This window comes from Quercus robur, chromosome 10 (genome assembly GCF_932294415.1).
Source record: "Quercus robur chromosome 10, dhQueRobu3.1, whole genome shotgun sequence".
NCBI lineage: Eukaryota > Viridiplantae > Streptophyta > Magnoliopsida > Fagales > Fagaceae > Quercus > Quercus robur.
In genome coordinates this window covers 42,074,484-42,092,159 of record NC_065543.1, presented here as the reverse complement: position 1 = coordinate 42,092,159, position 17,676 = coordinate 42,074,484, and the positions used below count along the sequence as shown (strand labels likewise).

The window sequence follows — 17,676 nt, the reverse complement described above, 5'->3', positions numbered from 1 at the left end:
GAAATGGTCACTTAATCTTTTTTTTTTTTTTTTTTGCTGGGTAATTGTTTATTGCGAGGGATAGAACCCCGCACTAGCGGTTACAAGAGGAACCGGGTACCACTCAGGCTACAAGGCCCGGTGGTAATCTTTTTCTTATTCTTTCTTATTTTATTTTATTTTTTTATAATAAGTCTGGAAATTGGATAATAACATAAAAAAATAGTAGGCAAAGTAGAATCTTATCAATAACAAAATTATATATCTAGCCAAAAACAGTGGATTGGAAAATTTGTTGCATTGTTTGTTATGCTAAGAACAAATCTTGACACTATTTTGCAAACCACTACAACAATGTTCTGCCTTGCTTCCATTTTGGTTCTATTCTTCTACTCTGGGACTGGGTGATGATGATGATGATTGTTAACTCCAGCAGTGTTGGTTTGATGAGTACAACTTATATGGACATCTGTTTGGCCATAAAATTATATTGGGCTTTTCTCTTATTTGATAAGCAATTGTCATTATTGCTCAAAGTTGTAGTTGTGGTTTTTTGTGTGTGGGTCTATGAGATCGGCTTGTTCAATTTTGTAGGCTGCCTGGCACGTGTGTGGAATGATAAGGTTGTTTCACTTTATCTATATATGTTTGGCACTGCAACTTCTTTATTCGATCAAATTAAAAAGTTTAAGAATTTATTTTTTTTAGTGGTGTATTTATTATTGGTACCATCTAATTCATTTTTTATTACTTTTTATTTATTTTTAAATGACAATGCTAATAAAATTTTAGTAAGAAAAATATCAGATGTATATTAGACTAAGCTATGTGCCACGGATTGGATGGACAACACTAGGCTCGCGGACTACTACTTCCTGAATCAGAATGGCTTGTTTTGTGATCTTTTTTGGGTTCCTCATGTTATTGTGAAAGATATTTGGTCTGTAGCTAAAGTGGCAACACGTTTGGCACTTCACTATTGCTATCGTTTCCAGTTGGTCTTTTGTAATGCTACTGTGTATTTTGTTTCTCCCTTCAGTGGAAGTAATAGTTTATTACTTCCCTTCCTAATATATTTGTAAATAGTTTTGAAATTACCTTATTTAATAGGGCTCTAGTTTGGTTTCCTCCAATAAATCATATTTAGATGATATAATTTAGGCATTGGATAAAGTATAAGTTTTTATCCATCTAATCTATGGAAACACATATACATTAGCTTGCAATTTGTTTTGCATGATTAGTAGGTTAAATGTATTTAACATTTTCTCCTCCTACCATACTAAAGTTATTTTGAATGACCTCTCATTTGAATCAATCGTATAACTACAAAAAAGATGAGTTATAACAGTGGTCTTTTTTGTAGCACTTACAAAAAATGCTATTAGAAAAGGTTTATTGTAGCGGATTTTCAAATGCTACTATAAGTCTTTCTGTAGCAATGGTTTTTTTTTTTTTTTTGGTAATCGCTACAATGTACTTTTTTTGTTGTAGCGGTTTCCCAAATGCTACAATATGCTCTCTTTTTTATTGCTTTTACAGGTGTTTTCTAAATACAAAATTACAAAGTTTAGTCATTTTTGTTTTCTTTTTAATTTATACTCCAATAGTCTAGTGTAGAAAACTAACACCCTAATGACCAAAATACCCCTAAATACTCAAAATGACACAAATACCCCTAAAACAAAAAAAAGGACCAAAATATCCCCAAAATGTCCAATATGCCCCTAGACCTCAAAATTACCAAAATACCTTAGGAGTGATTAAAATGAACCCAAAAAAAAAAAAAAAAATCCCTACAATCACTAAATGATAAAAATACCCCCCAAACCATAGTATTACTACTATTATCTAGTGGTTTAAACTGTGAAGATGTTTAAGCCTCAACAATCTTAGTATGGTGTCAAACAACTATTAAAAATGGTTGCACTTTCACATTTGTCATTGTACAATAAACATGCTTACATCTAGAATATATAAATGACTTAGTTAATATATATTAAAATGTTTAAAATTTTGCTATAACAGTATAAACTCCACCATTGCAAACCCCTAGAAAAATCATTCACATGGATTATATACAAATGAAGAAACCCATGTGGATTAAGTGTGCGTTTGGGATGAGCTATCTCCACTTTCAACATATTTTTGTTACTATTCATGGGTAATACTGCACTTTTTGATACTATTCATGAGTCTCACTGTACTATTCAGCTTATTTTTTAACATTTTTTCTACATTTTTAGCAAAAAATTTTCAATTTCAACTAAATAAGTTGTTCCAAACGAACACTAAATAATGTGTTTTTTAAGTTTTTAATTAAAAAAAAAAAAAAAAAAAAAAAAAAAAAAAAAAAAAAACTCTCGACAGTACCCAAAAAAAATGACAATGGAGTTAGACATGCAAATCTAAATAATGAGACATCAAAAAGAAGCGGTTTTGTATGACGATGATAAGAGGTAGAGATCAAGGATAATTTACTTAATTGGCATATCCAAACCAAAATTACCAACAAAGCATCCAAACCATTTGAGCAAAGGCATTAATAAGTGCATTGTGCACCAAGTATTCCATCCCAAAAGCATCATAGTAGGCGGATTTTTTTTTTATCTAACGCACGTGAAGTGAACGTTAATGACATAAAAAAATAAAAATTTGAAAAAATTTAAAAAAAAAGAAAGAAAAGACAACAGTACATAATATTGCTACAAAGAAAATATTTTACCATGCCATGGGATGTGCCCACATGGTAATGGTATAACAGTATCACACAACACTGGGAGCATTTGTCAAGAATAACAATGGTGTGTGTATATATATTGATGAAGCGTGACTTCGACAGTTGAATCGAACGTGCCCAGATGGATCCAATTCCTCGCCTGGATGCCTGTGAAGTTGACGAGACTGCTTCCGTAACGATGGTCACCGGTGTGATGCCTGCCACAGCGCCTCCGATGCCAAAGTCAGAATGGAAGAGTATATATTGTAAAATGAAATAAAATAGTAAAATGGCAATCGATATTGTTTCGAAGTATCTATGTGTTTTTTTGTACCTTGTGATGGCAGTGTAGGGAGCTTTATATATGTTGCTCTGGATTCTAGCCGTTGTGCTTGGCATTGTGATGTTAATGTCTTCTTTTGGTAACGTCTCCTGCCTTGTAATGGTGCTTTTAATGTACTCTCAACGGTCTGTCCAGTTGGTCCTATAACTGTCCAAGGCGTTATTGATGGCATTGAATGATCCAGCTGTCTTCGTCAGTGGCATGAGTAAGGGTTAGGCTCTTCACTGGGGAATGGTCTCGTCAATAAGGTTTATCTCGTCTGTAGACGATTTCGTCAACCCTATCATATATAACTAACAAAAGGGGAGGGACAGATCCCAGTTTGCAACATATTGGCCTCACTTCTAATTTCCTAGTCTATCAACAACAAATCCATATTTATCCAATATTAAAAGATAAAAGGCATCATAAGATGAATGGATATTTTCCACAACACAAACAATATGAAAGTTGGCTTTAAAAAAAAATATGAGAGTTTAATTAAAGATAAATACGTGAATAGATATCCATTTATCTTTAATTAAGTTTTTGTGTCTATTTGTTTCTCAAAAAAAAAAAAAAAAGTTTTTGTGTCTATCCTAGAAATTGCTAAAGGGTAAGAGAAAAAGTTGATAATAACAATTAAGTTCATGTTTTATCAAAAACAAATTATGTAATTCGGCATAGGCATGTAGCCACTTGACTCAACCATGGTTTTTAAGTCCAATTTCAAAATTCTACAATTTGGTACAGTCACTTGATGCATCAATGACTTCTAATAATATGATAATTTTATTATTTTGATTAAAATTACTTATACAAAATAAATAATAACATAATTATATGGAGGTGGGCATTCAAACTCCATTGTCCTTATTGTTGAGTTGTTGCCATGAGCGACCATAGTGAGGGATCTAGATGTATTTATATATATATATATATAACAAATTTAGTTAACTGACAATAGACTACAAACATCGACAATGGCCTAGAGGCCAGGCCCAAAATTTGATAAGTGAAACTCATGTGGTAAGTGAACTTTGATTTTTGTCTAGTGGTAATAAATAACTGATCAAGGTAACAAGTGTCCAAACATGAAATGAACTTCAATTTGTATCTAGTGGAAGTCAATCACTGATCAAGGTAATAAGTGTCCAAACATGTCATGATCTATTAGCTCTGGGTGTAGATGGTGGATTGGAACAGTTACTGAAATCAATATTTGGGAAGACAATTGGCTCCCACTTTCTCATGGTCAAAGAGTATTTTCCCCACATTCTACCCTAGGAAGCATGGATATAGATATGGGTACAACACACAAGGGCAAAACTAGTAATTTTCCTTTTTGGGTGGGGGGGGGGGGGGGGGGGGAGGGGCGAGTTATAATACTGATACATTACACACATACACATATCGTTGAAGAGAACTTATCATCTTTTAGAATTTGATGAATAAATAAATGTTATTTAGTCAGATATTAGATATGTTCCCAAAAAAAAAAAAAAAAAGACTTGATATCTTAAAAAATATAGAATAAAAGTTGATGATGAAATTCATACAAAAATATTTATCTATCATCATATTCATAGTGAATTCTTAAAATTTTCATTTACAGTATAACATGATACGGCAGGTACGACACTGGAATGACACCTAATACGGTGGAAAAAAGTTTCTTTCCAAACTAGTTTAAAGAGAAACTCTACAAACTTTGTCGATATCTTTTTATTGGATGTGAATTTTGAAAATGTAACTGTTGAATTTCATATTTTTTATATCCTTAATAGACATGTAAAATTTCATTCAAATCTAATTTTATTTAGTATTCGATCAATAAACTTATTTTCTATACATAGTTTTAAATCACAAACAATTGAGATTTAAATATTTGATTGATGGCATAGCTATTGATCTTTGATCTTTTTGGAATTTTGCAAGTATGGAGAATATAATAAGAACATGTAATTCAACGGTTAGATTTTCAAAACTCAAATCAAATAAAAAGGTATTGGTGGAGTTTGAAGGGTTTCTCTCTAAACTAGTTTGGAGAGAAACATTTTCTTAATATGGTACATGTAGTCGGGTACCACACTCTAAATGAAGCATTCGTGCTTCCTAGATTCTACCTACTAAAGCTACAATATTTGATTTAATTGATTCAACTTACAATTCACCAAGAGGGAAATAATTTCTCATTGATTCTATTTTCTCTCTGTTTTAAGATTTAGTTATCATGTCTATCCCTTTGAATGCTAGAAAACCTCAAGACTCTCTAGTTTGGACAAGTAATATAGATCATGAGTTTTTTTTGGATGTCAAAAGTGCATATTTTGTTTGGCAAGCTTGTACTAACTACATAACTACTTGAACAAATCTATTTGATCAAAATATTTCTCCTAGTTAGACTTGTGTTCTATGTAATGAAGAGGCTGAATTCCCCTCTCACCTATTGTGGTGTTGCTCTTTTACGCAAGCTGCTTAGTTTCAAGATTTTGTTTGGAATTCCTTGCAGTTGCCAACCAAAACTCACTTGATTGATGTTATGGAATTAACTTTGCAAATATTGAAAACTTCAAACTTTGACATATTGTGTCTTTTGATATGAATGTTATGTGATTACAAGATCAACTGTTAATTGTTGAAAAGATAATCTCAAAAGCTTTGAACTTATGGTTCGGAGCTTCTCTATACATGCTAGAATTCATCGAAGCAAAAAACAAATCTATTTTGGGATCAAGTACAAGAAATCTGTACTCACTAATTAAAAAAATACAAAAATGGAAAAAAGTTGTACAAATGACCAATCTTGATTAAAAATATAAAGAAATAAAATAATTTTTAAAAATAATTTTATTAATTTTATTTTATAAAAATATAGAATAATAAAGCATATTAAAAACATTAAAATTATAATTAATCCTTCAGGAATATTGGTTATAATGAGAATGGCTAAGTATCTTTCATCTATAAATTAAACATAATGATTAATTCTAAATATATTATTTATAATAAAAAAAGTAATGTATATGCTTATGTATTTTATATTTTTATTAATTAGTTGGTGTCATGAACTATTTTAATTGATCAAATTATTTACGTTATAGTTTCTCAAAAAAAAAATATATATATTTACGTTATACTTAATTATAATAGTTTTCCGTGGGTACTAAGTGTTCAGCCCATTGGTCATCATTTTGGACACTTACCTTGAAAAGGTGGGTTCTAATCCTGCCAATTGAATTTTTTTGAACTTCCTTTTTATTTTTTTTTCAATTTTTTGAACTTCCTTTTTATTTATTCATTTATTTTTCCAAATAAAAGTGTGTGAATTATCTTATCAATTTTTCTGATCTTCCTTTTTTATTTTTTTCCAAATAAACGTGTGTTGGAAGTTTTTCAACTTCCTTTTTATTTTATTTTTCCTAATAAAAGTGTGTGAATTATCTTATCTTGGTTATTTCTACTTTCTAGTTATCTTTATCTCGAAATTGTATTTGCCGCCATGTTAAAAATAATACCTGCACGTAGCCGCTCATAATACTTTGAAAAAATTAAAAGAGTTTCTAATCACTTAAAAAGAAACAAAAGAGAAAACAAGAAGTTTTTAGTCTGCTTAAGAGAGAGAGAGAGAGAGAGAGAGAACACTCTTGTAGAAGGAGTCAATTTTCTTAATCTCCAGTATTTTTTACAGTTTTCAAGAGAATTTGCTATTTCCTCCAAATCTAAGAGAGTGAAGACTAAAGAATAACTGAATGTATGATTTTTAACCATTACTCCCTAGGTAAACATTATGATTTTAAACTAAAATGCATTTGTTATTAAAAAATAAATAAATATTATATAACATATAGATAAAATAAAATAATTTTAATTAGTTATTTGATTGGATTTTTTTTTATGCATTTTATGATCTATTGAGACTTAGCATTTTTTTTTTTTTTTTTTGGTGGATAAAATGAATAATGACTGAATTGAGACTTAGTTTTTACTTCGAATATGTGCATGTGATTCTTAAATTTCTTGAATATATACTAATTTATTCAAATATTAGTGAAAATTATTCTTTTTCTTGATTAATTTCAAAAATGTTTTGTAAAACATTAAAAAAAAAAAAAAAGTCTTTTTGGTACACCAAAAAATACAATGAAAAATTTTAGGAGTCTAATACAACTATTTGGCACACTTACCAATAATTCTTAGACTATGATCATTATCATCTCACACAAATTTACTCTTAACAATTCAGTTTGGAGGAATTAGTTTTTTTTTTTTTTTTTTTTTTTTCCAAGAGTCATTTGATATATTCTCTAAGATTTGCCTATATAGTTTCACTAATGCAAATAAATGGTTTATTGTATTCCAGGAAACTAAGGCAATACATTAGAATATAAAAGGAGACCAAGTTTCGTTGTTGGAGTGACTTTTGGCGTGCTTCAAAGGGAATATTTATAGTCTTAGTTTTTATTGTAGATTGTCTACAAATCTTAAGTACCAAACAATATTGTTTATACTTTTATTTGGCTATTTGGGATTTCAAACTTTGAATTGTAAGGCTTTATTTCTTCATTTGGATCAATATTATTAACTTTTTACAATTATTTTTATCACTTTGATTTTTGAAATTGTGGATTTTAATAACATTCCAAACATGTTATATTACTAATTTTCAGGGAAAATTTAATAAATAAATATTTTTGTAATCTATACGGATTCCTTGTTTCGTCTTCAACTTTTGGTGTACTAAAATACCCTCACACAAATTCTTAAACTCTCTAAAACACCCCTATCTTAGATTGTCTACATATTGTTTATACTTTTATTTGGCTATTTGGGATTTCAAACTTTGAATTGTAAGGCCAAAGGCCTTATAACTGAATTTACACCTCTTTGTGCATGGGGGTCTAGGGGAGAAAGGGTTCAAACTGTGGAGTTAGCAGCATGTTGTAATTATTTTTCAAAAAACTTTGAATTGTAAGGCTTTATTTCTTCATTTGGATCAATATTATTAACTTTTTACAATTATTTTATCAGTTTGAGTTTTGAAATTGTGGATTTTAATAACATTCCAAACATGTTATATTACTAATTTTCAGGGAAAATTTAATAAAAAAATATTTTTGTAATCTATACGGATTCCTTATTTCATCACTTTTGGCATACTAAAATATCCTCACACAAATTCTTAAACTCTCTAAAACACCCCTATCTTTTAGTTAAATAATTTTAAATTAAAAAACACAATTTAATTAAAAGAGTAATTTACTATTCCTAAATTTTAGGTTTTTTCCTTTATTTTCTCCATTCAACCTAAAACTTAGGACATTACTTCTATCTTCCTTTTTTTTTTTTTTTTCTATCTCTTTTTTAAACATTATCTCACGTTACCTTGGATTAAGATCTTCTAGAGTTCTTAGGGTATTCTATCAAGTAAATTTCTTTAAATCCTTATCTCTCATTTAAAATTAATGGTTTAAAATGCTATCACATCATCAATCTATTAACTTACTTTTTAAAAAACACAAAAAAGGGGATAAGTTTAGGAAGCAGCTGTGATCCTTAACGTTAGCAAATGGATCTAACCTTCTTTTTTTTTTTTTTTTTTGATGGAACAAATCTCAAACTTGGGAAATTCATCAACCCACAAATTACTCCCACCATTTTCCCATCTGAATCCAAAAGACACTCCTGGGCAAAATAGTTCAAGAAGAAAACCAACTTTCTTTTACAACTCTCCTACATCCTTGGAATTTTCAATACTTTCAATTACAAATGATGGATCCATCCAGCTTAATCCCTTCAAATTGTCCATGGATATTACAAATGATGGATCCATCCAACTTAATCCCTTCAAATTGTCCATGGATGACCATTGAAAGCCCAATGGAGGCAGGTATATCAGCTATCTTACTCTCTCTCTAGCCTTTGATCTCTGTCTATTGTCTATTATCTATTATCTACTGACTACTAGTTTCTTCCTTTCTTCTTCTTCTTCTTCTTTTTTGTCGTTTCTTTATTTCATACCTATGCTTGATATTAGATTTTTGTTGTTTTGCAATTTCACTACTGCAAAACTGTTTACTGATTGCTCAAGAAAGACTGTGTCTTTTTGGGGCTACCCTCTGCTTGCAAGGTGTTTGATAATTGTTCAAGATAAGAAACATAGCAAACAAAGAAGATATTTGTACTAGTTTGTTACCTTTAGTATAATCTTAGACAAAGAGCAAGGCCACTATAATCAAAGAGAAGAAAAGAATGATTCAAGTTGAAGATAATTGTACTAGTTTCTTATCTTGAACAATTATCAAACCAGTACAATTAGGTGTGTTTAGAGTAGAGCGATTAATGCACTGGTATGGTAAGAAAGGAAGAGTTGATCCAAGTTGAAGGAATAAAAAAATGAAAAAGGTAAAGAATAAATATTAACGGATTTGTTAAGGATCCATAGCCAACCCCAACAAATTTGGGACTAAGGGTTTGTTGTTGTACTTTGCTCATTAGTTTCTTCTATGTGATACTTTAATTCTTCTTGTATGATTATTTATTGTATTTGCTAGTAGGCCAGTTTTGTACTCAACTTGAAATTGGGTGTAGGCAAACAGGGGGCTTGGACTCACTGCACATAAAATAGACCACTGCAAATTGATTCTTAAGTTCCCCGAAGGCACTAACAGCACCTGGGTGTGTTTCTTCTACTCTCCCCTACTCTCAGTCTCTATGATGTATTTTTTTTATAAGCTGCTGAGTGTTGATAGTTTTAGTTATAATAATTGCAGTATAATGAGCAGTTTAAAATATATGAACCTTTGGAGTACACATATGATGTTTGTGAGGCAATTCTATTATGGGAACAGGTCGGATGTTATTCCTTTTACGTTTGGGTAATTGTTCAAGATAAGAAACAAGGGAGACAAAGAAGATAATTGTATTGGTTTGTTACCTTTAGTATAATCTTAGACAAAGAGCGAGGCCACTATAATTAGAGAGAAGAAAAGAATGATTCATAGTCTTTACTTTTGTGTTTCCGCCATTATGTTTATAATTGAAACAAATGCCTGATTACTAATTCTTATTACCCTTTATTTTCACTCAAATGATATTTTGAGTCTTCTGCCCCTAGAAAAGAATTCAGAACAAGTCCGGTTTGTTTATAATCTCAATTTTAGGTAAGTGCATGATGTTGCAACTTGCAGTGTGACCATTTTTTCCCTTTCTTTCATGTTCTATTTGTTTTGCTCTATCACTGACATTTTCTTTCACAGTCTCATGTTCTCTCTTTTCTTCTACTGCTTGCTATGGGACAGTTACATAAAAAATCTCACCTTCAAATCTTCCGGATATCTTATCAACATATGAATTTTCTGGCAATTTAAAGGATTGGTCAAAATAAACCATTTTGTCCTCATTTACTTGCCTTTGTCCCGTGGCCGTCATATTGCCTGATCCATCAATACTAAGCTTAATATCTTCCTTTTTGAAACCTAAAACAAAAATGAGGAAAATTAACTGTTAAAATAAAAATTAAAAATTAAAAAAATCATAAACTTTTTAATTAGCCAAAAACTAATTTATTTCTATGTAAATTCTACATATAAATGGGACAACTTTTGTAGGGAAATTGCAAAAATTCCCTTTGAAATTGAAAGGGTAAATGCTTGTGTGCTTCATAAGTTTGGATGCCTGTCTGAAATTCAAACGCCTAACAAGAATGGATGTCCCATTTTATAATTATAAAGGCTGTCTGAAGGAGTTGCATGTTATCTGTAAATCCACAAGATCATCTAGTTTCCATGATCAAGATGCATGTTAAATTTCACTAAACAATTGATTCAAAAGGTATTCTCATCTTTCAATGGAGAAAAATCTAAATGTTTTCCATGATGAAGACAGTAAACTTTGCCTTAATAATTAAATTTATCCTTGAAAGAATCATTGATGCGACTTTTGATGGGCACAGTTAGCCTAACATTATGGAAAGTGAAGTGAAGGTTTTCCTCTTTAAACATCTCGTTAAAAAAAGGTTTTTTCTACATAAAGAATATTCAGATATCAGATTGAAATAGTGACAAGACTCATTACAAGGCAGATCGATGAGAAGATAACGACCATTTAACTCCTCTGTCCACCCTGAATAAGGTACAAATTCTTCAACAATATGGTCCCGCGAGGGTGCTCTCCCTCCAATACCTCTACGTCTAACATTTTCCATAGCCATGGATGATCCACAAATTAAAACTGAACTTTGTTTGGAGACGATGGATGTTGGGCTAATAGTGATGCTGTAATGCTGAAATGCATATCTTATTTATAGAACATAAAAATGATGGGCTAATCGAGTTCACATTTTTCATTCAAATTCAGATGACTTTTCTTGTGGTAAGTGGTAACATGCATCTTTATTCCAAACTTTCTCCAGTTGGATTATTAAATTTTGTGTGCTGGGGACTACGTAGTTTTCCAGCAGGGTATCCTTTGCTTTCCTTGTGTCCAAACTCAACAGAAGACCTCTTTTGGCGTAGTTTACTGTCCTAAGATATGCATCCATGCCAAACATACACCACGCATTCAATGGCTTTGGTCAGATCAGATGCCGATAAACAATATTTATTAGTTTTCCAAAAGTTGCACAAAATCAAAAGGGAGCTTTTGTATTATTCCCCAATTGTAGAAGTGCTGGGGATTGTTTATTGAAAGTGCATCTGGATTAATTGATTATGATTCCATTTTCTTTTTAATAATTTTTATGAACAATTCTATGATTACGAACGGGGCAATTTAGCAGCTGCCAATATAATACAAAGGTCAGAGTCATGTAGAGATCAAGGAGATTATGGCTCCCCCTGATTTTTATTTATTTTTTAATTCTATTTATTTTTATATATGTATATTGAAAATTGAGATTAAAAAAAAAAAAAAAAATATATATATATATATATATATATATATTTGGCCCTCTATAATTGAAAACTGATTAAAAGAATTTAGAAAATAAAATGGTTGTTGGGTAGATATCACTTTCAGAAGACTTTAATTGAGTAATCGATATAATATAAAGGAATATAACTTTATCCAAAAGCTTAAAACTATGAGGTTAGATTCAATTATGTTATATTAACCACTCACTCTTATCATTATTATTCAATATGGACTTTAACACTTAATTAACCAAAATGTGAATATGCCGACAAATCTCACCTTCACATGTGAGTCTTCTACAAAGTCACTTGTGACACTAAAGATAGTCTCCCTCTTGAATAGAATATTTTTCCTTATCAATCCCATTACCATCACCCATAGAGTGCCATTTATTCAATCACTGGGGCAATGAACATGGGAGTCTTCCTTACACAATTATGAGAGTCACCAATAAGTACCTAGTAGAACTTTTACTCAACCAAGGGTGGAGATGACATAGGCCTTTAAACCCACCCTCACCTCAAGAAGGCACCAAGGGGCCCCTTGGCCAAGCTTGGTCTAGATACAGGATAAGGTCGAATATCCAATAGGTGGTCAAGCTGCCCCCACATTATGATGAGCAAAACTCAAATTGAAGATCATCAGAGTAGACTAGATTCATGTCAGACACCCCCTTCTAGTTAGTTTTGTGAGACTCTCTCCCAAATAAAGCTTTGGATAGATTCTGCTAGCATCTGTTTGGTCTTCAAGAAACATCTTAGGAAAGTTAGCTGTCACCTTTGCATTATTATTGCCACCAATTGACAACTTCTATGAATTAAATACTAAATGAACCGTTTGAACAATAAGGAAGGTGGATTATGTCCAAACCCATCCTTTATCATAACATTAAGAGAGGGAGATCAGACAGGAGAAATTATTATGTACTCCCAGAGTATCATAAATGCGTACTCCCTCCTCTCACATGAATGGTAGGTCCCACTAATTAAATTCATGGTGGGAACTACCTTTCATGTGAGAGGGAGGAATACGCATTTATGGTACTCCAAAAGTACCTAATAATTTTCCATCATATAGAACCTGTGACTCACATTCCACATCTCCTTGGGGGAAGAGTTCCATATCCTCCTATAGATACCCCCTTCCCAAAATGAGAAGAGAATTCTTTTGAAATCAACTAAAGAGAGTCAACGAAGACAAAGCTTTACTTCTAACCAAAATCCTTAAGTGAAGGGAGTTTCATACCTGTTTGGTAAGGTAATTCAAACAACAGTTTTCAGTATTTAAACATTAAAAATTGTGGGCCTAAAAAAAAACAATGTGTTTGGTAAGATATTTTTTTTTAGGAGTATTTGAGTTACGTTTCTCATTTTAAGGTGTTTTAAACACTGAATTTAGAAAACTCCTCTTATCAGTTTTCAGTTCCCAAATAAGTTGCTCAATGACATTTTTGTAAATAAGTAAAAAATTGTAGGTCCCACTTATTAGGCTACATGTCATCACCTTTAAAAAACACACACACACACACACACACATACCAAATACACAATTATATTTTTTTCACTTTTGAAAAGATGTTATTAAAAATATAGTACCAAACACAATTTTTTTGCATTATAAGTACTTTAAATACGTGTTTTCACAACACTTTTTAAATTATAGTTTTCACATCATTTTGAACAACAATACTCAAACACCTCTACCAAACAGGCGGTCCTGTTTGTATGTGATTCCAAAGAACAGTTTTTAGTGTTTAAACACTGAAAACTGTGGTTGTTAAAAAAATAACGCATTTGATAATGATGTTTTTTTAGGAGTGTTTGAATTACGTTGCTCATCTTAGGGTGTTTAAACACTGAATTTAGAAAACTCCTCTTACCAATTTTCAAATTTTAAAAAAACATTGCTCAATGACACTTTTGTAAATATTTTAAAAATTATAGGTCTCACTAATTAGACTACATGTCATCACTTAAAAAAAAAAAAAAAAAAACACACAAACACAAACACACACACAATTATGTTTTTTCACTTTTGAAAAGATGTTATTAGAAATATAGTACCAAACACAATTTTTGCATTATGAGTACTTTAAATACGTGTTTTCAAAACACTTTTTAACCACAGTTTTCACATCATTTTGAACAATAATACTCAAAGACTTCCACCAAATAGGCTCAATTCTTGGGATTGGAACGGTGGGATATTGAAGTGTTTTTCTTGTATTATATTATTGGGATATTGTCATTTTGGTCATGCATGTGGTTTTATTAAACTTTACAAAATTATCGTATTGAGTTGAATTTTACCCACTACAAGAGTCTTCCGTGTTATACTTGGTGGGATCCACTAACAAACACTTACCTTCAAACCATCGACTTTGATACCATGTAAAAATTTATGATGAAGGAGAAGATAACAGAGGAGAGCAAACATGAGAGTTTATATGTTTCAACCTTATTGCCTACAATCATAGTGCAAAAGCCTAAAGAACTACATTATCTCATACACTTTTTCTTGATAATACATTACATTTGTTAGAATGTTCACATGTGAATGGTATGATTAATTAAGTGGTGAAATCCCACATTGGCTAATAATGACAATAGTGAGTGTTTAATATAGCATAATAGGGCCTAAACCCATAACTGAAGCTTTTGGATAAAGTAATGTCCCTAAATGGTGTGGGCACAAGGGGTTTTTGGAGTCATCACCTAGTTTTTGCAATGGTTTATGAATCATATATATAGCGTCCTCTCAAAGAAGGATCATTGATCTTACTACCAAAGATATGGGTTCAAAGTTTAGGTACGTTCTTGGGAAGGTATTAGGCACCCAAGATATGGGCACTAATATTCGTATGTATACATAGGTCTTCGTACACAGGCTAGTTGTATGCGTACGCATACTTCGAGCTTGCGTGCACATACAAAAGTATGTGTACGCAAACATGCCTGAACCCTAACCCAAAAACAAACAAGCAGAAAAACAGAGCAAAAATGAAAACCCTGATTCTAGCAGCCAAACATGCTCAGAATATACAAGAAAACATAAACCTATTCTAAACAAACAGGTTATAACATAAATAAAGCAAGAAGAACAGATTAAATAGTAAAAGAATTACTAAAAACAGAAAAGAAAGGTTGAAACTTAATACCTAAAAAGGAATTTCCCAAGCTTTATTTTTTACCATTCCTCTTAGTCAAATCTATCACAACTCATTAAACAAGCAATTAGTTATCTTAAACTCAAAGGATTGGGGCCAGAAAAGGTCCCAATCAAATAAAATATGACTTGAGGGTATTTTGTGAAAAACTCCCTTTAGATTCACTATTTTCTAGTGAATTTTAGGTTTTTCCTTGTGGAATTCCATGTGTTTTGAAAATGTACCATATAAAGCTTTATATAGTGAAAAAAAAAAAGGGGTTTGGAACGGCTCCCAGACGATGTGGGATTCATTCCAAACCTCAGCAATTATTGCAGAAAACTTGCATTTTCCATGCTTCTGAAACCCTAGTTGCATACGCAAGAGTGTGCCGATGTACACATGCTTTGGTCCACGTACGTGGATCGAGGGCCACTTTGGTATTTTATTTCCAAAAATAGATTATTGCTCATTTAAAAAGTTATATTTTCCATTTTAACACTCTTAAAGTCAATTTCATATCTGATTGGGCTCTAAACTGGCCTTAGGCCTTAGAGTTTAAGCATTATTAGGGAACAGGGACCCAAGTCGTAAAGGGTACAAAATACGGTGTCTACATATGGTATATTAACTACTCAATTGAAGTCTTCCTAAAATGTTATCTCTCCAACAAGTGGTGTCAAAGTGGGTCGATTAGACCTTGCTTATCATGTATTATCAACCACACCCTTTATTGCCTTTCTATTTATACCTATTGAAAATTAACGTATTTTCTTGTGTATTTTCTTGCATATTGGTAATTTTACCTATTCAATTCTTACTTCTAATACCTTGCATTGTAGCGATGAATATATATATATATATATATATATATATATATATATATATTGTAAGGGCTCAATCCGTAACGGCCCCAAAATGATATTGGGTTCCTACGTTAAAAGGCCCAAACAATATGTAGAGCGTGGGTGTTCAAGAACTAGATTAACTTCTCTAAAAGTAAAAAGATTCAACCTCACGTTTATAGATGGATTAGAGCCGATATAACAATCTGTTTTTCTTTGGATCAAATACAGTTTTGTGGTTTTCAAGCTCTCTTCCTGAGTGTTCTCTTTGTTTTCTTTTTTATGTTCCGCCTCCCTTCTGCATGCCCTCCTTTCCTGTTATATACCACCCTCTTTATTCCATCTTCACCACACACGTGTAGGTTGGGTTTAGGAGATCTCTTTCTGTCCCATCTAACACCTTCTGGAACCTCTTTCTAGTAGCTGTAAGGCTGCTTCATCACTGTTCAGGCATCACTTCCACATTAATGCGGCCAGAGAGTTGGTTGAGAGGCAATTAATGCGGAGGCAGCTGTTACCGTAGATATTTGTTTGCCTTCTCTCTCTCCCACCTTTGGCCCCTTATCCCACCTTGAGTGGTGACGTAGCTCCGAGGTATGTTTGTAACCAAATGGCGCCCTGATCGTCCTTGGACTCATATTGCCGAGAAGGGTTTTGTCCTCGGACGAATACTGAACTCCCCTTTCATGATATTCCCTCTTCCCTTCGTTTGGTTACCCCTTTAATCTGATATGGGCCTCCTCGGGCAGGTTTGCCTCCTCGGATGGGCCATAGGCCCAATTAACTTGACTTTAACAACTTTAGTGACTGACCGGCCCCCACAATAGCCCCTCAAAATCTTGCTTTTCGACTCCTTGGGAGAAAAGATAGATTTTGACGTCATAAGCCCACACCCAGTTATGTTTGGAGGCATGCTTCTAACACTTCAACATCCCGATTCTGGCAGCATTAAATTTTGGCAACGCCCTTGTCTCCCACGTTCGATGGTGAGATGCAAATCAAACGGTGGAGGGCCTGTCTCGTTTCGTGAGCGAGAATTTTACCGCTCATAATTTCTACACGACTATAAAGGCGTTCTCAAATCAATTCTCTTTCTTACCTTCGGTGACCACACAACTCCAGAGCTCATACACTAAACCTGCCTTTCTCCTTTTTTATCATTTTCCTGGCTCCTACAAATAATCACATCTTGTCCGAGGTCCCTCTTTTAAACCTGTAAGTCTTCTTAAAATCTTTACCACTTTTATCTTAAATTCATTAAGTTCTCTTCTAAATCCTTTAGAAAAATGGGGAAGAAGAAAAGTCCATTTCGGTGTCTAGTTGAGTCCGAGGAAGGTATCAGAAATTTCCGCTCTAAGTACGGGATTCCCTCCACGGTGGGTATGAGATACGCAGCTCAAGGGGAATGGGTTGACGCTAGGCAAACAGGGAAAGTGGTTATTTCCATGATTGCCTTCATAGAAGGCGGGATGACCATCCCCATGGGTAGTATTACTAGGAGCTACCTTAGTTTCTTTAGGCTATCCCCTACCTAGTGTGCCCCAAATATGTTTAGAGTTCTGGGAAGCATAGATGCTTTGAACGAAAGGATGGACCTAAAACTGACCCACCATGATGTGAATTGGGTGTACAATCTCCACCACCTCAAAGGGCAGGGGTATTATCTTAGATCGAGATATCCCGAGGTGAGGCTAATCCAGTGCCTTCTCACTTCAAACAAGAACCTAAAGGAGTATTTCCTTATCTTCTCCGG

At 32.6% G+C, this 17,676-nt stretch overlaps 1 protein-coding gene and 1 long non-coding RNA gene across 2 annotated transcripts; one reads left to right on the top strand and one right to left on the bottom strand.

The window, feature by feature from the left end:
- The first annotated feature begins 8,543 nt into the window (after positions 1–8,543).
- LOC126703305 (uncharacterized) lies at positions 8,544–9,862 on the top strand. The gene is made up of 2 exons (XR_007648009.1): positions 8,544–8,910; positions 9,612–9,862. It is a non-coding gene; the product is annotated as an uncharacterized LOC126703305 (long non-coding RNA).
- Positions 9,863–10,215: 353 nt separating this feature from the next.
- Positions 10,216–11,308, bottom strand: LOC126703304 (inactive protein RESTRICTED TEV MOVEMENT 2-like). The gene is made up of 2 exons (XM_050402266.1): positions 11,097–11,308; positions 10,216–10,498 (listed from the first exon to the last, which is right to left on the bottom strand). The coding sequence occupies exons 1-2, from the start codon at positions 11,230–11,232 to the stop codon at positions 10,311–10,313; spliced, it is 324 nt and encodes a 107-aa protein (XP_050258223.1). The 5' UTR covers positions 11,233–11,308; the 3' UTR covers positions 10,216–10,310.
- Between the last annotated feature and the right edge of the window lie 6,368 nt (positions 11,309–17,676).